The sequence below is a fragment of the Durio zibethinus genome, chromosome 26 (genome assembly GCF_047325235.1).
Source record: "Durio zibethinus cultivar Kanyao isolate XHJ-2024 chromosome 26, ASM4732523v1, whole genome shotgun sequence".
In the NCBI taxonomy this organism is placed as follows: Eukaryota; Viridiplantae; Streptophyta; class Magnoliopsida; order Malvales; family Malvaceae; genus Durio; species Durio zibethinus.
In genome coordinates this window covers 2,704,387-2,726,285 of record NC_143187.1, presented here as the reverse complement: position 1 = coordinate 2,726,285, position 21,899 = coordinate 2,704,387, and the positions used below count along the sequence as shown (strand labels likewise).

Sequence of the window (21,899 nt, the reverse complement as noted above, 5' to 3'; positions counted from 1 at the left end):
TTTACGAACTTCACTAAAAAAAAATTTTTTTTTTCGGTTACAACTAGGCTTTTTTTCTCATTCGTTACAACAACCTTTTTACTCTATTCAAAGATTTCAAGATGGTCAAGAAGTTTTATTGTTTAATATGGGAACTATTTGATGTGCCCTTTATCAATAATTTATTGACCGGCAGTGGTTTCGGATTTGAATTACTATATATTTTATTAAAAGCCCTTTATTGGTATTAATCTCAAACACACACTGCTACGAAGTTTAATCCATCTTGATTTAATTTGGAAGAATAAATAATCTATCCATTGATTTCTTGATTGAAAAATTTTTTTAAAAAAATTATAATTAAGTTTTTTCTTTTTCATCAAATTATTACATGATTATGTAGGCGAATTATATTAGTTTTTTTATTTAACATATGGCTGTTAAGTATCATAAAAGACACGTTATGTTAAATAATGAATTGCTTTCAATAATTATATCATTTTTTATATTTTTAATTGGATTGGTTGGAAAGGAAGATATATTTTAATTAATTGATGATGGGAAATCTTTAAAGCATTACATGACAATCTTGAAGGAGCAACCAATCCCCTATTTCAAGTCATATTGTTGATTTTCTTTCATCTTTTTTCTTTTCCAAATCAAATTCCATGATTATGTGGGAATTTTTGAAATTATCATATATTCATATGGTTCTTTTCTAGAAAACATGGAGTGATCTATTGAAAAGAAGACACAATTTAGCATAAAGAATAGATTTATGGTCAAATAATGAAATGCACTTTCTCCATCCAATGATTCAATGGCGTTGAATTCTTCTTTCATCCCATCCTCCTCTTCATGGTAATTAATGGACAAGATATTTAATTATATAATAGATTATAATTAAAGTAAAAAAAATACAGTAATCATATCAACTCAAAGGGAAATCGACTAATTTTTAATGATTTTGAACACATCTAATAATTTAAATCATAATATGATAATACGGTAAAAATATATTATAAATAAAAATTATATAAATTAAAATTTTAATAATTATTATATACAAATTTAATAAAATTATAATAATATATTTTATATGTTTATATTGATATAAATTATAACATATAATTTTTATATAAAACATAATATAAATATATAAATTTTAATATTTTATATGATATAAATGTATGAATTATCAAATTTAATATTAAATTATTATATATGGATGACCAAAAAAGAATATTACTACTAATGAATTTATAAATTCATTATTTATTAATTTCTTTCCTGTTAAGAATTATAGATATGTTGTATATTGAGGATTATTTAATTGTAATTGTATTCTTTATTAATAATGATATTACAAAGCATATTATTAACGAGAAGAATTAATATTTTATTATTCTTTTCTCGGGTTTAGAAAATTATTTTTGAATATTGTGAATAATCAAGTGATAAGATGTTACACGATTAGCAAGGACAAGGTGACCCGCGTAAGGAAACTTGAATACGACGGTCATGTTTCTAGAAGCCACGAGGTTGGGAGCCGGTAAATCCGCCATGTACAGGAAGGTGAAAATTTTTTTTAAATATTAAAAAAGTTTATGAATTATATTTTTTTATCGTATTTAAATATATATTTTTTATTTTTTATTTATATTCAAATATTCAAAGTATAGGTTGACTTCTGTTAAATATTTATTTAAATATAAATTAAAGATTAAAAATTTTTAAGTTTAAATTTAAAATTAAATGTTTATTTGAATATCATAAAACATAAAATTTTTTAAATAAAATAATAGTTTTAAATCTTTTATTATTTCCACCTTTTAATTTGAAATGTCAAAGATCAAATTTAATTACTAAAATTAAAAATCTAATAATCTATCAATATCCATAAATCACATAATTATTTATAAAATTCTTTGTGTATTATAAGTATAATATTTGTTTATATTCTAATATTAACTATTATATGTTTCGTGGATTAGTGTTAAATTTTTATTTTTAATAATCAAAATCAAATTTTAATTATAAAAATAATAATTTATATTTTAATAAAAATATTTTTTTATTTTAAATTTAATGTTTATTTTTTTATTTTATGATATCTTAAAATAATTACATTTATTTTTTTAAATGAATTAAATCTTTTCAATATTACTTTTTATATTAAATATGTTAAAATAATTCATTTCTAAAATTTTATATATTATTTAAAATAAATAAACATTCATGTTTAAAGTAAATATAATTTAACAATAGTTTTTTATTATAAATGTAACAATAATTAAAATTAACAAAGCTTATTAAAATTTGTAAATCAATTCAATCCATCTGAAATTAAATTTCACTTAATTAATTTGATAAAAAAATTAAAAATATGATCAAACTCAAAATAATATAAATTTAAATTACTCAAAATAACTTAAATTAGGATTATTTAAATTCAAAATAATTTCCATCGACTAATTGAATTGTCCAATTACCATCCTTTTAAGTCTAAATCAATAACATATAAAAGAAAAAGAAAAATGAGGAGATTAATTAACCGACAAAGAAACATGTTCACAGGGAAGCCGCGGGACCCAACTAGTGGGTCCACTTCCTCAATTAAAGTTGACTTGTACCGCAAGAACCCCAACATGTGGGGCCCACAAATTTCACGCTCTTTTGATTCTGTGCCTTCACCTGTTTTCATAACATGTATCTTCCTTGTGGGTCCATCCTATTATCAGAATTTAGACTATTGACTTTCTTATTATTTTATGAAACAATTTATTGAATTATATTAATATTAATTGTATTCTCTTAATTTTTTAAATTATTTTTTATTTTTATTTATAAAATCAAAAAAATTTAAATTTGATCATTAAAATTAAATATCTAATTTTTACCAATGATTGATTTATTTTTAAATACTTTTACTTGTTTTAAAACAACATATCAACGCATCCATTTGATGGTGATGGTGGGTGAGAAATTTTAAGTGTGATTTTGATGTTTGGTTTTAGCTTAAAAATTACTACTAAATAAATTAGAGTGGAAAATTAGAAAAGAAAATTGAAAAACAGAACTTTGCTTGAAGGAATTAAAACTTGGTGGAAGGCTGAAATTTTTAATAAAATTAATGGTGTGATTAGTAATATATGAAAATTTAACCAAAATACCTAGATCCTTCATAACTTAAAAAGGAAAAAATTGTCAATAATTGTATATTTGCTAATAAAATGTTAATTATTTAATTTTAATTATAAGAATTCAAATTATGATAATTTTAAATAAAAAATAAAAATAAAAAGGGAAATTTTGATAGCCCCCGAAATAGCAACTTCATTTAAAAAAAAAAAGAAAGTAAAGAAAGGTGATTAATTTGGCCATTCCTTTCTTAAAATGACCAAGCATCCTATTGATATCAAAAGAGATTTCAAAAGTTTCCTTAAAAAAAAAAAAAAAAAAAGATTTCAATAATCTAATGGAACTGTATGATTCACACAATCATAGCAAATCTCTGTACTGCCCTAACAAAAGCACTGAAAGTGAGCGGGTCAGCCCGATCGGCGACCTCCCTAACTTTAAACTTTAAAGCGCTCAAAATCATACACAAAGACACGCTTCCCGTCATATAATTCCTGTCACCCACATGGACAAATCATGACCGCTCTTTTAAGGACACATGTTTTTCAAGGACTGGTTCCAAACTGTTTCCTGTCAGGTTCTTCTCCTCCTCTTAGGCTTTTACATAAATTTATTTTTAGATATAACCCCAAACCAAGCCAAACGTGTTGGTCAATAATTTTGTGCAACCTCTCTATTTTGTCTTTGATACAGCTAGCAGTCAGTTCTGAAACTTTTGAGGAAAGAAAATGTTACCGGAGAATGGAAAACACTTGCCGGAAAACTATGCCACCGGCTTGAATTTTGAGGCTACCGAGTTGACTATAGGGTTGCCAGGAAAGCCTAGGATGACAACATCGGATGGTGGAGCTAAGTCGGGCACTAAACGTGGATTTTTGGAAACCGTTGATCTTAACCTTGGTGACAAATATTGTGGCCAGTCCCAGATTGATGTCCAAGAAGCTGCCAAGTCTCCTGTCTCAAAGTAAGTAATTGTAATGAAACTCAGTGGCTCGTGCCAGCTAATTAAGCTAACTTACCACTTTTAATATCCCGTCTCAGATATTAAAATTCATATCTTAATGTTAAAAAGCATTAAATATTTTTAGTTCGGACGAGAATTTAATCATATTGAAAATTTGTAATTTGGTTTGTAATTTTGATGAAAATATTATATAGGGCACAAGTGGTGGGTTGGCCGCCGGTGAGAGGCTTTAGAAAGAATGCAATGAAGAGTTGTAAATATGTAAAAGTGGCAGTGGATGGAGCTCCATATTTAAGGAAAGTTGATCTTCAGATGTACAGCAGTTATCAGCTGCTATTAAGCTCCCTTGAAGATATGTTCTCATGTTTCATCATAAGTAAGTGCATCAAAATTTTGTCAGCAGTATAGTGGGTTCTGTTGATAAAATATTAAAATTTTAATTTTAATAATCAACTGTCGATACTTTCAGCTTTAACTATAAAAATTATCTTTTACATTTGTTTTTCTTAATTTCCTCCTGGTTACAATTTTTCTTTGATGTATAAAGAATAATTTAGTCTTTAAATTAATTTTTTTAACAGGAAATTATTTGAATGAGAAGAAAATAGTAGACCAAGTGAATGGACTTGAGTATGTGCCTACATATGAAGACAAGGATGGAGATTGGATGATGGTTGGAGATGTACCATGGCAGTAAGTTTCCATTTCCAAAAAACCCATTAAACTATTGCTAAAGTTTCTTTTAGAATCAACACTTACTAGTACTAATAATTTTTTTCTTTTTCCGCTTTTATTAGAATGTTTGTTGAATCATGCAAACGCCTAAGATTAATGAAAAGCTCTGAGGCAATTGGATTAGGTAAAAATTAAAATCTTTAATTATACATCTTTTTTCATGCTTATTGATCAATACTATGTACTATTAGTAATAATTTTTGCTCTATTTTTTTCTTATTTCTGGCACTACATGATCAAATCTGATTAATTTGTAGTAATTATTATTGATGCAGCTCCAAATACACCTCCAAAATGCTCAAGCACAACTTAAAGAAGCCTTTACTTAAGCATCCAAGAAATTAAGGAATGATAAATTGATGTACAGAGGCTTTTGCTTTGTTAATTCACCTTTTTAACATTGATCCATGGATGGTGGGCAGAGTTTTTGATTAGATGTAGGGAGTCAAACGAAAGAAAAAAATAAATAAAACAGACATGCCTGTAATTTTCTGTAAGTTACATTATTATTCTAGTGCAATTGATGTTGCGGGTTTTTTTCTCCACAGTTCAAGGTTATCAATTTCTTCTTTCCTCTTTGAGATACAACAGCTGATTTGTAACACTTGAACACATCTTGCTATTGTTTTTTATTTTTTAAATTTTGATAAAGTGATAAATTCGAGTTTAATTTTTTAAGTAAAAAGATACACGCACTTATTATTAAATCAAAATCCGAATGCCCGACAATTAAATTGAATTGTACAAGTCATTTAATTATTTAATTTAGTTCTTGATATAAAATTCTAGGATGTTGGTGCACAAGAAATTGAGAAAAAAATTTAAAAAAATTAATGAAAAATCCAGGAAATAGAGGGTTACTGCAGGAGTACTTGATCTAAAGGGTTTTCAGAACAATTTAAAATATTTATTTCATCCATCATTAATCTGGCAATCAAAAGGGACACTGAATTTTATTTTAGTATAATTATAATCAATCAGAAACTCCCATTGTGTATACCCCTAAAAAAGAGAGAATTTCTGAATTTATCTTTCTTCCTCGTTTTACTCTCATAAAAAGAAGACAATTATGTATGTCATGTCATTAATTTTTTACAGTGAGAAATGCTAGTTTAATTAGAAACAGTTGAATCTGTACATATACAACAAAAATCACAACATTGCTGGCTCCCATAACTAAATTCATTCAAAAACTACAATGATGTGTTTTCAATTTGATGAAGCAAATGTTTCCAACCAAAATTCAATTATTGCCATGATTATATGTATGCCTTTTTATGCACTTATATGTAGAAAGCAAAGCAAGAAGATGAAATTCAGGTAACATCTTTTGTACTGCTGTTTCTTTCGTGTAGGCATCAACTGCTAAATTGGATGTAATTTTGCTTTTAAAAAAATTATAATGTTTTTGCAAAAATTAAAACATTGAGTCAAGAAGGATGTAGGCCGGAAATTGAGATCACGTTCTCAACTCGTCACTCCTTCGTTTTTCAAAAGCCAGATGTTTAATTTTCAATTACTTTGAACATTCAAGTTTACTTCAAAAGAAACAAGTCATATGTGTAACCCTTTTTTGGTGTGATGAAAAGCAATCAAGCTATGACAAATGGTTTTTCGGTGAGTGAAGGTTGACGGGGGGAAGAGGTTCGGTTCAGCTATGAGAAGTTGATGTTGTTAAGGTTTACATGTGAGTGTGATATTTCACATCACTAAAACCGTAAATGCGACATATATACATAATGGATATAAGAAGCCATTAGCATAAGTTTTGGGGTTTGAATAATGTTCAACATGTATATATTGGCTCTTTTATTTCACTCCTATGAACACATGATTTAGGCTTATTATATGAATGATAGGCAGTGGAGATATATAGTTGGACTTACTAGCTCGTCAGATGGGCCAACAGGTTCCATGCACATCTTTGTCATCTTAGTGATGTGACCCAAAATGGAAAATGAGAAACAAAAATCTTCACATTTCTTTTTTTCATGAAATGAAATCTGCAGGCATCGTGTTCAAAAGTATTGAAAGCCTATTTTCTTTTGGAAGTAATTTAATCAACCCAAGTGTCACCACCTGATCGATGAAACTTTATTTGTGGTTGGATGGCTTCAAAAGTCTCATCTGAATTTGGTTCCCTTTATTTGTGGTGAGCTCTTCTCTTCGACACGTAAGTGCCATAATAGAAGGCATTTTCAACCATAAGAATCTTGATTCATATCAATGACAGATTTATTTCGGGCCATGGGCCATTTCCTAAATCAAGATAGTGGTTCTCGATTCCTATATTTGGATACATTTGTAGCCAAATATTTTCAGGTCAATCAACAACTTGTGATCCCTTTTCAACTTTGAGAAAAATGGTAAGCCTCAAGAAAATGGTAACCTGAGAGGGATTGATATGAGACAAGTTAAACAAAGTCAAAAAAAAAAAAAAAATCCCCAAGTTACTGGCACCACCACTTTGTTGTGCTTATGACTTCTACTTTCAAGTTATTATATCAGCGGTGGCTCACAGTTCTCCAGCTGAAAATATGGATTAAGTTCAATGTGTTTTGCTATTAATGCAGGAAAGTGAATGAGGAGCCGGTGATGTCCCTAATGTTCATGTTCTTGTAAGAAAATGAGTAAACCCCTCTAATACCGTTCCTGTAAGAAATTGAAGCAAAAACAGAAACGTTATAAAAGTTGCAATTGTCTTGTTGGTTGGCAACTAATCACATGTAGCCGAAAGTTTTGTCAAGAAGTTAGCCCAAGAATGTAGCCAACATTAAATGAATCAATGAAGGATTGTTACAGATTTCTGTCCTAATGTGACATTAAAAGATACCGTGTGGCTGGTTTAGCCAGCATGCTTTGCATGGTTGAAGAGTTATGGACATGATTAGTTTCCCTCTAGCCTCTTTTTACTTTCTTCTAACCACCATAATTAATTGAGGCAGATAGACGAGAGTAAAACGGGACCTTCACTAAGAGATAGCATTAAGGTTCCCCTCCCTTTCCCTATAAATTTTAACGGCCGACTATTTTCTATTCACGTTCATCAAAATAGTCGTACAAAGAGGAAAACAATGGATGCACCACCAGCACAAAAGATTTCATACTACCATGAGGTTAGAAAACGCCATGAGGAGAAAGGCTGCCTCTATGCCTGGTTTGTATTTCACTTCTTTTTGGTTTTAATCTCATTTTGCTTAGTGTAAAAAAGGATTAATGTGATTTTTTTTGCACTTTTTACACATTTTATCCTCTGTTGAAACCTTTTTGCTGCCTTGTAAATTATTTGACTTCAACTTGATTAATGGTGTTTCCTGCAGTTTGTTTGCACTTTGTTGCTGCTTCTGCTGCTATGAGACGTGCGAATGCTGCGTGGAAACTACCTGCTGTTGCTGTATCTGAATTACTAGATCAAACTTTCAATTATCAGCATCTAAGCTGATAATTTGATAAGAGGCAATCATTCAAATAGATTTCCTTTCTAGCTTCATTTATTTCAACCCTTAATCTTGTGAAACCTGGAATGTTTTTTTCGTTTCTTATTTGCAAGTTGTTAATGATGTGATCTTCAATGGATGTTCTTTGGTTCCATTTCAATGCCTGGATGCTTCAACACTCATAAATCTGTGTATTTTCTGAGCAGACAAAAATGCAGTAGTGTTGGCATTTTGGACTCGAAAATCTCAAATTCAAAGCAACTAAATGAGAAATGAGACTTACTATATGCAAGATCGTCATTAGAATATGAGTTGATGCGTAAAAGCCATTTTTGGACTTTTACCAAACAATTTAAGCTTTCGAATTGAGTTGTTCTTGACATGATATAAGAATCTCATCGGGTAAGATCTTATTTGGCATATTGATTATAGTCCTGTTTGATCGTAATTGTCAAATTTGGTTTTTGTTAATATGCACCAAATAAATAAATAAATAAAACTTGCAACATGCATAATATATGTTTAAAATGCAAATCGTTTGTTTGTTACTCTCTCAACTACATCACCTAATATTTACACATAGTCCAAAATTTGGCTTTTGCTGATTTGTTTTTCTTCTGTATCAGGTTTTGTTACAGAAAATAGAGGGGGGGGGGGGGGGGTATAGATTTAAGAAATCTCATCATGTTTATTGATCGAAATGCATGCTACTATTATCAGGATTTGCTGCCATTTCATTCTAATCTTTCATCTCCAAGGAAAAAACAAAAAGGGTCGTGACACATTTACAATCTCATCAATTGATTGTAAAATGAGAAAATTTACAAGTAATTACACCTCAGAACACATCTTCTACAAGAAATCAAAATTGAATTGGAAACTGATATTCAAAAAAAAAAAAAAAAAAGATCTACTCACCTAAGATGGGATTCCTCCCTTCATCGATTTCAATTATGAGAAGATGCTTTGGATCTGATCCATTTGGTCCTTCAGAATACAGGGTAGGCAGGTAAGCTTTGTAAGCAGGCAGGTAACGTGAAACAAAATCTTTCACCTGTGAAAATTGCCAGAGATTTCGAACCAGAAATCAGGGGAAAAAAAGGATACAGATACTTTTCTAAATGTAATATGAATGTAATATGTTATGGAATAAATAAGTATATGCACCTCCTCATCAGACATTCCGGGTTTCCCTGCCTCCCTCATGGCAATCTCAGCCTGTCCAAAACCATTTACAACAAAAGTGTTTAGAATAATCTGTGATTCTATGTATGAAAAATAGGAGGTTCTCAGGATAAGGTGATTTGTTGATATGAGTATTTCAAAATAAGAACCAACCTGCAGACGCCACTGGTAGACACAACTTGGGTCCTGAATTTTTATAACAATCCACGCCTTAATGAATTTGTCCCATGCATCATAATATGCTTCAAGATTTTTATTTACTGTCTCTAGCTGTAAAATCAAACATCAGCTTGATACATAACTTTCCTGTTAGATTAACATAAGCAAATACTCAACCGGAAGCAGTAACACTAATAAGTGCCCCTTAAGACTTTGGAATTTGGAGATCTAACCTGTGGATCAACAGCTTTAACAACTTCAGATGGAAGGGGTTTGAAGCCAAGCATCCAGCCTTCATACAGAACAACCTGATGACCACCCAAATCACAAGAGTTAAGGAAAGGGAAGAAGGAACAAAAGTAACTTGATTAAAATTAGAATTCTCACATTGGCAATGATACAAAGCCAATCAAATGAACATCTTAGCTAATTGATATTGATTTTGGGCAATGAATCTAGTTTGTACTATTTTTGTTCTAAAATTTCAAATAATTCAAGCATAAATTCAATACTTATGGAAATCAATTTTCATATATTAACATAACCATGTTAATGTATAGGCCATGATGTCTACTTTTTGGACAATCTAAATCCAAACAAACTGTACTCACCCTTCCGCAGCTCTAGCTGAAGATTAACTTACCGTTAGTGGTCCTTCAACTTCAGGCCATACTGAAGGATCAGCTCTGTCACCCCTCCCACTGTATGCAGACTGTAAAGAACAACATTATTCATTGGCAAAGTTGAACTAAAAGGTGGACTGCAAAACAAGCAAAATTGGTAATATTGTGCTTACTTTATCATATCGAGGAAGCTTCATCTTCATACCTACATAACTCAAACAATGTCAACCACAAGGAGATGGAAAAAAGTGAATCATGCCAAGGAATGATGATTGAAGAAAAAAGAACACCTTCTTTAGTCAACCCGCTCACAGCTGTTAGTGTTTCAACAGAGAACGAAAGATCATGGCTCCCAGCATTTCCACGCAACTGGAGTAAGAAAATACAAGAAAGGGAAAGAAAACCATTTCATTCTTGGTAAGTGACAAAACAAATTGTCCCCCTGTTAAGTCAGAAAACAATCAATAAATAAATCAATAGCCACCTCTAAAAGTGCATTTCCTGGGTTCTCTTCCCTCAACTTGGCCTATTATCAATGTACACTGCATCAGAAAGTGATAAAAATTGAAGAAATTTTAGCATATGCTAGAACTCCATAATTATTACCTGACCCTCTGCTGTCAAATAGAAATCATCTATGGATAATGTTGCAGACTTCCTGAGATTAAGACGGATACCAGTAGTTTCAATTGTTTCCACTTTCGCAATTTATACTAACGAGTTAAATGAGATATGAATTACTTCTATTTATTAAATTCCACTGCTCTTTTAGCTACCTGCCAGTGATCCTGAAAAGATAATCAAGAGCAAAGACGAGTGTTGTCTTTCCACAACCCTGTGGTGCACTGAAACCAATCTGCATTCCAAAAAGATGCGGACAAGATCAAAAGAACAGTCAAGTAATTTGTGCCAGCTTCGTAGACCTTCAGGAGTAAGAACCTTCTACCATATCCTAATGGAATGAAATCCAAAATAGTACTGAAAATTGCACAGGGAAAGAGAACACAAGCACACACACAACAATCATCTGAGAACCTTATCCATACCACTAAGGGAGGTATGTCTTCCCCATCTTTAAACTTGGACATGTGTTGTGATATCTGATCTTCACACCATACAAAAACTGGTATGTAGTAGTGATAAAACCTTGCTTTCTGAGGAATAGTAAGGTAAAGTTCGTTGACCTGAAACAGTCGACAAAGCTTCGACCCATAAAACAACCACTTATCAATGGACTCTGCCACCTTTTCTGGGGTCAGGCCCACTTTTTCCACGAGAGGACCAGAGCATATGAATTCATAAAGGTCCTGTACAGAGGAAATTTCAGCAGGTTTCGTGGGAAAAACTGAATATATTGGACCCTGCCTCAATCCACTACCACTGCTAGCATCATGATGGATGGAATTACCATCTTTCAACCATGAGCTACCACTGCCTGCAGGAAGAATTCATAACCAAGTGAAGATAAATTATGAGCTAAACTGAAATTTTTACAGAGAGTAGAGCAGGAAGTAGCTCTAGAAAGAAACCAAATTCAACAGTGTTATTGTCTATTAAAATCCATTAAACATTGTAAATTAAAATGCTAAAGCTAAAAAACTCATTTCAGCATAAGAATTAGACAACTCCAAACACCTAGGAATTTATATATATCCAATGTGAATAATTTCTGTGTCTATGTAAAATTTTCCATTTTGGTTTTCTTAAGGAAAGAACAACGCTTTCTTGACATCCCCATTTTGAAATTTTCTTGTTCTAACCACTGGAATATCACTCAAGGACAAAATGTCAACCATGAAAACAACCAAATAAGTAATTAATAATTCCTGAAAATAAATTTATCAGCTTAAATTAACTTAACAAACTGAACATTCAAGAGGAGAAAGCTCTCTTAAGTGGATCAGTGGGCAAATTCTATAAACAGAAGAAACAATATTCTTTTCTGATTCCCACCATCATAGAACTTTAGTAGATTGGATATTTGCTTTATTTTCTAATCCTAATTTCTCAGAAACCATCATTAAACAAACATTGAAACATTAAGTCAAGCTTCCCAAATTATTTAGAAAACCGATCAAGAAATAACAGAAGAAGGTTTCAAAATTTTCATTCTTTTTTTTTTTTTTTTTGTATCTTATCTAAAACTTTTCCAATGGCTACCATAACACAAGTAGATAAAAGAGAACAAAATTACATAAACCATAGAAAAATAACAGTAATAAAGGCAATGATAAACAACAAAAATTAAAAGAGGAAAAGGAGAGAGAAATACCTGAAATAGAGAAATGGGTTGGTGGTATAGTTAATTTGGATTGTGTAGACAGAGAAGAGAAAGCGGGAGAAGAACTAGGCTGATAATGATAACTAAGCAAAGAGGACTTAGCTTTATTCATATAAACGTTTTGAAATTGATACTGATTAAGATAATGGGAAATTTTAATATTATTAGAATACAAGGTGGTGGCTTGGCATGGCGTTAGCGTTGTGAAAGCCGCCATTTTTCTCTCTCTCTGAGGAGACGAGAGATGGGGAGAAGAAGGTGGACGAAAGGTATGTGATTGGAACGCTTTTGTGGTTTTCTGTTTGGTCTTTTAATTATTAACACACAAAACCAAACCAACAAAATATCATGTTTAAGGCCTACTTCCTTGCCTCTCAATTTTAAGAAGAATTCATAATGTTTATTTTATATAAAATACGAAAATTATCATAACAAAATATATACGAATATATTAAATACAAAATATTTTTTTTTTACTTTTTAAAAATCTATACATATATATATATTTTTAAAAAAAATTTTAAAACATATTATTTTTGTATCTATTTATATTTTGTCAGCATATTATGTTTAAAATTTTCAAATATATTTTCAAGGATTTTTTACCGATGCGTATTTGCCAAGTGCAAACTTACCTGCTGACAATGTTCTATGATGTTTGTTATTAGAGGGTCAAAAGAAATACTGTCCAAGTTTTATCAGAAAAACCACTTCTGACAAGTCATAATCATATCATACTGACTATAAAAATCCCAATTATAATAATTAATAAAAATAAATAAGCAAACACAAAAATGTATTCCAAAGGAAGAACAAAGCAGCTTTTTCAATTGATAGAGAATTCATCAGTCAACCTTACATTCAGCCGGTTACATTTTGTCTTCTCTTACAAACATTACAAACTAAACAAATTAATCTCAGTCACCATACAATCATGCCAGTTTTAAAGTCAACAACAAAATAACAATATCAACGGTTAGATGTTTAAAATTTGAAAAAGGTAACGTTACAAAGATACAGATACAGTTTTGGAAGAACCAAAACTTTGAGAGTTAAGTGTCTATGGACAAGAGTTTGAGGAATATCAAGCACTAATGAACATGAATGAAGAGGTTAGAATATGAACATTTTTGGTTCAACCTCATGAGAAATGGCAAAATTCAGAGGGAACTTCCACCCGAAAAGTATTATGTCTGTTAGCAGCCCCTTGAAGTCATCAGGAATTAGCCATTTTTTCTTAGAATAGTGTTTCAAGCAGTTTCGGAGAAGACAAGGTTGCCACAGATTTAAACTGGTATAACAAAAAGCTCATTAGAGAACATATAGGAAACCATTAAATCAATAGTAATTGAGTTCCTATAAAAGTTTTGAAAGATGCTACTTGAGCTTAATATTCAGTTGTGTATAATTCAAGTTCAAAGAAGCTATTACCCTTTGTTGCCTATATTTCATGCGTATAACATTTAGAGGACAACCGTTGGTGTTCAACTGTAAATCTTGCAATGCATGAACTGTGGTTTTGAGATCTGATACATTGTATGCCGTGTAGTGTTCTAGAGTTGGATTCTGCCAAGAAGGAAAACAAAGAGTTAAGCCAGAGATGTACAGGATAGAACCAAATGAAGGACCAATGAAGAGAATGCAGACCCATGGGTGACACGACTGATCCAAAGTCCATCTGGCAAGAAATACAGCTGATGCAGCTACGATAGAAGGAGCAAAACTTAAGAAACCATAGTCAATTAGTGTCAGTTCTGCAAGATAGTTTGCCAAGTATTCCAATTCTATGCTAGGGCTCTGCAATTGGCAATTAGGTGCAGAAAATTCAGTCATATGCAGAAATAAAAGGAGCTTGGTACCGCATGAATTAAGGCCAGTTCTATCCCAAAATAAATATGTTACCGTGTAAGAAGCTTGTGCTGCTCTTAGGAATCTCCTGAAAAACAGAAATTTTGCAGGAAAGAGAATTAGGATAATAATGGAGTATTTTGAGCCTATCAGACTTTCATATGCATACATACATATTTGGGTTGGGCTAAAATACCTGAGAAAAGTTTTTGCAGTAGGTGCAAATAGTTGAAAACCAGAATACTTTAATACTTGACTCTCCATTTTTAGCACCTGCCAATTTCTTTATGTAAGAAATATAACTAAAAGTATGTGAACAAAGGAAGAAAATAACTTCAGTTGGCTCATTTTAGTTATGTCCAGGTAACCATGTCAATTTCATTACCACAACATTTATGTGCAAAGAGACATACATGTTTACACGAATTATAACTGTTCAAGTGGACTCTTAAGAACCCCATTTTATTTAGCTCAAGATCAGAGCTAGAACATAACTGCCAATGCAGAAAATCTAGCTGAAAAACTTTTAAAAGTCATTTAATTGCTATCCGGAAAAAGAAAGGAAAGCCACCGGACTATAACCATCCTCCTCTTCCCACCTTCCTTTTGTCCCTTTTTCTTTTTTTGAAGTCAGAAACACTTCAGCTCCAAGCCACATAATTCTTTTCTTTTCTAATCTTTTTACCCTATATTGGCCAGCTCATCTGAAACAATGACAGCCAAATTAATGCATACCCTGTTTTCTCACCTTCTCACTGAATTGGCAACAAAAAACTCCTACAGCACAAAGCAAACACTATGTGCAAAATAAAGACAAAAAAAGAATAGTAACAGCCTAAACCAAAAATTTTACAAATGTTCAAGTAGATGCCTGTTAATGAAGTATCAATGACATACCTCCTCTCTAGTGTAAGTGTTGTCTGTGATGAAGCAAAATTCTTCTACACGAGGTGCACATATTTCCTCATACTTGCTTCAAGTATAAAGAGAAACTAATGTTAGAACTACAAAATGGAAAGCAATGTAGAAGTTATTTTATGATGAATCCACCATTTTAATCTTCAAACCTCTGAGATTAAATTATTTAAGTATACTAGCAAACTAGTCTCATTATGATTAAGTAACATTGACAGAAGAATAAGTTTAAGACTCTGGTACAACAACAGCATGGGAATCACTTTCCCCTTCTTGCAAGATTGCTGTTTGTCAAACTTGACAAGAAACTTTTCTAATCAATTGAATTTTGGACTGTCTCTCAAGCAACGTGATCATATTTCTAAACTTTCTAATACTGTCCTTATGCAACCACTTCCTTCTTCACAATAACATTGTCAGCATCAGGCAATGCTCTGACATAACAGTGCTTAGCATAAATGATGAGTACTTAGATTCATTGCTGTTCATCTTCATTTTCTAATTGTAGCATCTACTGTATTTGCAGTACTAAATACAAACTAAAATTTTGAATTTTTTACTGAAAAGAAATCATGGAACAAATCTGAAATGGACGCGACAGCTTACGATGCTATCAGCATGCAAGTGATCCCAAGAAGTTGAAGTCTTTGTCTTTCGATGTAGTTTTGAGAGAGAAACCAATCAATTAGGTACACTGTGAGGTAAAGTGTGTCAGGCACCAACTTATATTCTTCAGATACCTGAAACCAAGATGGTACTTCCTTTGAACATTGGTATAGGAAACAAAGAAAAGAAATAAAGAATTCTGTCATTAAATAGCCATTATAAACAGCCAAAAATATATAATTGGTTTTCAACCAGAGGTCAAGAGAATTTATCTGTATGGAAAAGTTAATACCTTTTAATGTTGATATGCATCAGAAACAATAATAAAAAACTAGCAAACCATTTTTCATATCCACATCATACCACCAGTGCCCCAAGATATGATGGTGTATCGTTGGGAATGCCGGTTTTTACTTGATAGATCAAAATCTAAGAAAGCACAACCTTCATGACTGTATGTTTTAAGCGATTAAACAATATTTTGATGGCAGAACTATACCAACCTCCACAAGCCAATCAACCAAAATTCCCCGCATGCTTTGAGTGATATCTCGCTGTATTGTCTCCATAAAATTAGGAGATGGCCTGCGGACAAGCTGAATAAAAAGAGAGATTAAACCAACTGCAAAGACCAAAAGTTCAGGCTAATGTAGAAGACAGTAGAAACACAAAAAGTGCCCCTGTTCACTCCCTGACTGAAGTAGGAATTCAGAAGTCAAACCACGAATGTTATGGGCTGGAAACGAGCTCAGAAAGCACAACAGAGCTCACAAAAAGTATAATTTTGTTCATACCCGAAAAAAACATTACATAGCTTTGAAGTCTGCTGTTGCATAATGTTAGCTAGTAAAATCACACACTATGCATGCACCCAAACTTTTTGAAAAGAATAAGTCATCAACTATGAAGTTTTATTCAATCAGTTTTGATTGGAGAGACCATAGCATAAAAAAGTGTTTTGTGGATGATGATGCAGATTCTCTAACTAGTAAGTGTCCCACTTGAGGAGTTCTATTGGTTCAAACTAAAGTTCAGCTCAAACCATCGCTGATGCATATAAATTTCCAAGTTAAATACAAAAAAATAATAATAATAATAAGCCATGGAGAGTAAACGTTCCAAATGCAAGGAGTTAATCACTCATTCTTTTTCATGCGTATGAGATCAAAGATCAGCTCTCAATCAATTTTAATTTGTATACACCTTTGCTTCTTTCATCAAAACTCAATCTCTTAATTTCACAGAACGCTTCAGTTTGGGGGTTTCTAACAAAAGGCCTGCTCTTGTTCCCTTCTGGTTGATTGAGCACGGGAGCAAACAGGTCTCAAATATTTTCTGGTAATGATAGAACAAGGTTTGGCAAAGCCAAATGTCTGACATATTTCTGAGTAATTTTTAAAAGATTTAAGTCACAGTGGAACCAAGAACTGCAAATATACCATAAGACAGGATGTATACATTATATGCACCCCAAGTCACATAAATTAGATTGCTTGAGGTAGTTACTCATGTTTCCAATTTTGCTGGTTTGGAATGAAATTCATTAGTTCCTTAGTAGATCTGAAGGGAATAATAATGGATGTGGGAACATGAAAGTGAAACAAAGATAAGAATGTCTATAGCACATACCTCAGCAACCTGCAAGTTGTTATAGATTTCCGGGGCATAGAGGCTACAAAGTTGAGGATCCTTCTTATCTGAATCAATGTCTATAAAGTCTGGATCACTAGATGTCATTGAAGTCGCAGAAAAGCCAATCTTCTCTACTGTAACCATTTCAAAAATGTCAGTATTTGCAGCACGAAGCCATATAAAACAACAAGGCAAGCATATGTCAACCTATATGGCTATATCTCCAGCTTATAACCATTAACAAAACAAGAAAACAAGCAATGCAAAGTACATTTTATTTTCCAATCTGGAAAGAAACATATTGCTTGGATAATAAGGTTCCAAGACATTTAGTTTTATGAATGTAGTGCTAGGACGAGTCTCCATAGGACTTTAAATTTTACTAGATATAATAATACAACTAACTAAAAGAATAAAATTATAGAGCTATCTTTTGACTATTACTTGGCTTTATAGAGATTGAAAATAAACTGTTGTTGCTTGCTTTGTTGTTTATGTTCTTCAAAAGATTGCCTATTATGCCATTCAGAAGAAATCCCATTTTGTAGAGAGGATAAACTGACTATTTGGTTTTGAAAGCACCTCAGATTAAACCTGAGAACAATCAATTTTGCCCTTTCCTAGTGCTGATATCCCCACCTAATATCACTGAATGGATGCGTAACCATGTCACCAATATTTTTTTTTTGCCGAGATCATGTTCCGGATCTTTACTGTTAATATGAATTTCATATTTCATGTCCAATTTGGATGACAAATAGGCAATATATTTAAATTGTTTCACCTATTAATGTTGGTGTCTACACTCAACATTTGTACTCAAATGCCTAAAATTGTTAAGCACACAATTCTCTCCAAGGTGTACTTTCTCCCATGCTAACCAAACTTAATATATATGCATTCTTTCATAAATATTTTATCATCAAATTTGGATGTAAGGGTGAAGGAGAAGGCTAACCATTTCTTGGAGGGCTTTGGGGTTGTGAAGGCATTGTGAAACTTTGATTTGCAAGCCAATGGTGTTGTATGCTATCATTTTTTATTCTATTTAACAGAAGAGTGGCATCTCCTTTCACATTAACTGAGCACGTAACTTCTAATTTAGCTTCTATTTTTGCAGTCTCTTGAATGCCTTCTTTCTGTGAAATGGCTTGAGTTGGCTGGACCTGTGGTGCTATAGCAGGGGCTACTTTGGACGAATAGGCCTGCCCTTGTCTAGCCTGCTTGCTGCTCTTAGCCTGGCAGTGTCAAAATCATAAATCTAATTACAAACATCTGAGCAGTAAAATACATTTTTCATGAACAGATTGAATATGCGTATCATAATCCAATGTCTTTAAAAATATATGCATGTAAGACCATAATTGAACTGATATTATAAATTGACTAAGGATGGCATATTAACCTGGATTTTGGTTTCATTAAAGCACTTCCTATATGAATTATTACAGCAAACATTCGTTACATCCTGAAGCACTGCTCTCTTCTTACGCTGAAGGCCTGCATTATCAAGTGCATTGGTGTTGTTTTCGTCCAAGGCTGTTCTTTTGGTATTTGCTCGCAAAACCCGTTTCTGATCTGATTGATTAGGTGCATTTAGAGGTGGCAACTGTCCAGAAGCACGCAATGCAGCTGCTCGAGCACGTGTGAGTCGACCATTAAGTTCTCCAACATTAGCAGAAACTACATTTTCTTTCCTCATATTTACACGTCTTGGAGAATTGCAACACGGAGCAATAAAATGAAGCTAGAAAAGTAAAGCCTGCATCAATGCTCAAAACCATACCAAGTAAATATCAGTATAAGGAGATCAAGCAACAAGATCTGATTAAAACTTATATCTTAAACATAGAATGGTAAAAGATATGGCAATGTCAGATAACAAATCTCACAAGCACATAATGTAACATAGTAACAACATGGTGGGAGTTGAAATGCCACAACAAAGACGAACCTTTTATACTTCAAATTTCAAAATAACAATACACATTGGTACATTCATCCAAAATAATGTTTCTCCATACTGTTATTTATAGTCAAACTATGTCTCTTTTCACTTATGATTGGTCCTGTCAGATTTGAAGAGGAAACTACTATAACTTCACTAGATCACACATCACATTGTAAATCAGGCAATGCATTTAGGGAACTTTTGCTCCTTTTGCAAGTTGTTTGTAAGAAAAATTTGCCATGTCCTAATGTTTTTCTCTATGAGAAATCCCATTTCACCTGTCAGTATAGACATAACTTAAAAGCCAGAAAAATGAACAAATTAAAAGCTTGTTCCTCTCCAAAAAAAAAAAAGCCAAATCAAAGGCTAATACAATGCAGAAAACTAAAAGGAAAAGACCTTGAAATTTTGATAAAAGGAAACAAATCAAATCTCGAATCTGAAATCTATGTGAAGCTAGTACCATGAAAACAAAACATAGATTTGAATCTTACAAGAAAGCTTTCTTCCAAATTTTGGCTATAATGTTTACATATGAAGACTTTAAGTAGCAATCTAAACAACAATCTAAAACAACCAGAAATCAAGGGTAACACGTGAAAAATTCAAAAACATTTGACACAATCAACAATAATGTACATGGAAATTTAAAAACAACAAGAAACTAAACAATAAAAGGAAACAAAATTTTCTGTCTAAATAATGTTTCCAAATATAAAGAATTTTGAAAAAAGATTGAACTAAAAAGTCAAGATCCTAAAAACCAAGAAAAATAAAAAAGAACTTCAACCCACATTTCCCTGAAAGCTTCAAAATTTTCAAAATTTGAAGCAAACCAAGTAAACTCAAATCGATCTGGTGACTCGTAAAGCATTATACATTGGAATTCAACAACTCAAAAATGAAAAAAAAAAAAGGAAACTTTTGCAAATGGGTATTTTCTAGAATTAAATGAATGTGCATAAAGATTGAAAGTTTGACCTGATTTTTTATCCTTCTCTAAGCTCCAAGAAACATCTCCTCAGAGCTTAGAAGGAAGAAAAGAAGGAAATGTTTGTTTTCTTTTTAATCTGTAGAAAAAAAAAAAAAAAAAAAAAGAGAGAGAGAGAGAGAGAGTGAGTGAAGTGAGCGGGATTGGAGTGTTGGTTTAAACTTAGAATATAATAAAATAAAAATTAAAATAAAGTTTAAACAATTTATTTAAATTAGGGTTACGTATATTTTAATTGGGGGTCTGATCTTAGGGTTGAGTGAAAAGAGTGTGAAGACAGTTCATCGCTCGGGGGTTTGTTATATTGGTTTTGATTTTGTGGTTAATGGGGCGTTGGGTTGCTTTGATTTAACTGTTGGCGTTTTTACATGTTTAACCCTTGATGTTACCCGTTGGCTCGTTGACTAAGGCTGGAATTTGAACGGTATGATGGTCAAGGGGGGAATCAGATTGGCTTTATTGTTTGATGAGGAGGAAGAATAAATTTCTCTACTGGCGAAGCTATGAATGTCGAGAATTAGGGCCACTGGCTTAGTGACATGTTTCACTTTTTTTTTATAAGAGAGCAAAGAATTTTAAGTGTGTATATATACATATATACCTGGGATAATTTCTCCTCTAGCTGCAGTAATTTAGAAAATTTCTAATGCAATACATGTAATAAAAATTTTTACTGTTGAATGTGGTACCTTATTTTTATTATATTTATCATTGTTTTTAATTTCATTTATTTATTTATATGTGAAAAAAAATCAATCAAAATGTGTCACGAATAAAAGGAGTGTTACATTTTGATTCATTACATGTTGCTAACACTTAGTTTAATCTCATTCATTAAATAAAATATTTTTATTTTAAATAAATAAAAATTAAAAAAAAGTACTTTTAAAATTTTTTCTCTCCTCTGCTCTTTACTCTTCTTTTTTTTTTTAATTCTTAACTTCAATCACTTTTACTTAATCTAAATTATCTAGCAACTATTGGATTTGATAAAATACGGTTTAATTAAATTAGATTATTCTCTTATTTATATTGATTAAGAGACCAATTTTTGTGCGAAATTTTTTTTTTACAAACTGGGCTCACGAAAATATTAGATAATTAAATTACTGTCTCCTCCTTTTTTCATCTTAGGTAAATTGTTGCAAGATTTAGAGTTTGTATAGTATAAACGCTCAATGCTTTTTATGAAAAAACCAAGAAAAAGAACAACGCATACTACTCATTTAAAAATCTAATTTAAAATTAAAATCTTTAATTTAAAACAACACATACTACTCATTTAAAAAAATCCAAATATTCAAACAATAAAATTATATTAAACTTTATTTTTTAATTAAAATATTTTTTAGAATAAATTTGAGAAGAGTTGAACTTTAAATTTTAGGTTAAATATAAATCTAACTCATAATATACTAAGAGTATTCAATGTTCAAATCTAAAACCTTGTTA

General features: G+C 31.6%; 3 protein-coding genes across 9 annotated transcripts; 1 reads left to right on the top strand and 2 right to left on the bottom strand.

Annotated features, from left to right (window-relative positions):
- Positions 1–3,558: 3,558 nt before the first annotated feature.
- Positions 3,559–5,366, top strand: LOC111274489 (auxin-responsive protein IAA16-like). 6 transcript variants are annotated; one of them, XM_089754878.1, is made up of 6 exons: positions 3,559–3,697; positions 3,814–4,084; positions 4,279–4,460; positions 4,666–4,777; positions 4,882–4,943; positions 5,095–5,366. In XM_089754878.1, the coding sequence occupies exons 2-6, from the start codon at positions 3,849–3,851 to the stop codon at positions 5,130–5,132; spliced, it is 630 nt and encodes a 209-aa protein (XP_089611004.1). In that variant the 5' UTR covers positions 3,559–3,697; positions 3,814–3,848; the 3' UTR covers positions 5,133–5,366. The 6 variants fall into 6 exon arrangements, with proteins under 6 accessions (XP_089611004.1, XP_089611003.1, XP_089611002.1 ...); XM_089754877.1 differs by having other exon boundaries at positions 5,077–5,366; XM_089754876.1 differs by lacking the exon at positions 3,559–3,697 and having other exon boundaries at positions 3,734–4,084; positions 5,077–5,366.
- Positions 5,367–9,033: 3,667 nt separating this feature from the next.
- LOC111318559 (P-loop containing nucleoside triphosphate hydrolases superfamily protein) lies at positions 9,034–12,827 on the bottom strand. Its single transcript, XM_022921419.2, has 12 exons — positions 12,496–12,827; positions 11,270–11,658; positions 11,000–11,079; positions 10,830–10,881; positions 10,708–10,749; positions 10,514–10,592; positions 10,397–10,428; positions 10,244–10,312; positions 9,834–9,908; positions 9,595–9,711; positions 9,424–9,474; positions 9,034–9,310 (listed from the first exon to the last, which is right to left on the bottom strand). The coding sequence occupies exons 1-12, from the start codon at positions 12,719–12,721 to the stop codon at positions 9,167–9,169; spliced, it is 1,356 nt and encodes a 451-aa protein (XP_022777154.2). The 5' UTR covers positions 12,722–12,827; the 3' UTR covers positions 9,034–9,166.
- A 638-nt stretch (positions 12,828–13,465) lies between these two features.
- Positions 13,466–20,573, bottom strand: CYCA2;4 (Cyclin A2;4). 2 transcript variants are annotated; one of them, XM_089755607.1, is made up of 12 exons: positions 20,438–20,573; positions 18,911–19,267; positions 18,464–18,743; positions 17,503–17,639; positions 16,377–16,469; positions 15,874–16,007; positions 15,250–15,325; positions 14,549–14,625; positions 14,407–14,440; positions 14,152–14,301; positions 13,936–14,070; positions 13,466–13,795 (listed from the first exon to the last, which is right to left on the bottom strand). In XM_089755607.1, the coding sequence occupies exons 2-12, from the start codon at positions 19,205–19,207 to the stop codon at positions 13,742–13,744; spliced, it is 1,467 nt and encodes a 488-aa protein (XP_089611733.1). In that variant the 5' UTR covers positions 19,208–19,267; positions 20,438–20,573; the 3' UTR covers positions 13,466–13,741. The 2 variants fall into 2 exon arrangements, with proteins under 2 accessions (XP_089611733.1, XP_089611732.1); XM_089755606.1 differs by having other exon boundaries at positions 14,152–14,440; positions 20,438–20,570.
- Between the last annotated feature and the right edge of the window lie 1,326 nt (positions 20,574–21,899).

Excerpts from the sequence above, each read along its gene's own strand:
- LOC111274489 (XM_089754877.1), top strand. The coding sequence starts at position 3,849 with ATGTTACCGGAGAATGGAAAACACTTGCCGGAAAACTATGCCACCGGC. Across the intron at positions 4,461-4,665 it reads GTTCTCATGTTTCATCATAA|GAAATTATTTGAATGAGAAG; the intron begins GTAAGTGCATCA and ends TTTTTTTAACAG. Across the intron at positions 4,944-5,076 it reads CTCTGAGGCAATTGGATTAG|TAATTATTATTGATGCAGCT; the intron begins GTAAAAATTAAA and ends ATTAATTTGTAG.
- LOC111318559 (XM_022921419.2), bottom strand. The coding sequence starts at position 12,721 with ATGGCGGCTTTCACAACGCTAACGCCATGCCAAGCCACCACCTTGTAT. Across the intron at positions 11,080-11,269 it reads AAGACATACCTCCCTTAGTG|ATTGGTTTCAGTGCACCACA; the intron begins GTATGGATAAGG and ends TTTGGAATGCAG. Across the intron at positions 9,311-9,423 it reads CCGGAATGTCTGATGAGGAG|GTGAAAGATTTTGTTTCACG; the intron begins GTGCATATACTT and ends CAATTTTCACAG.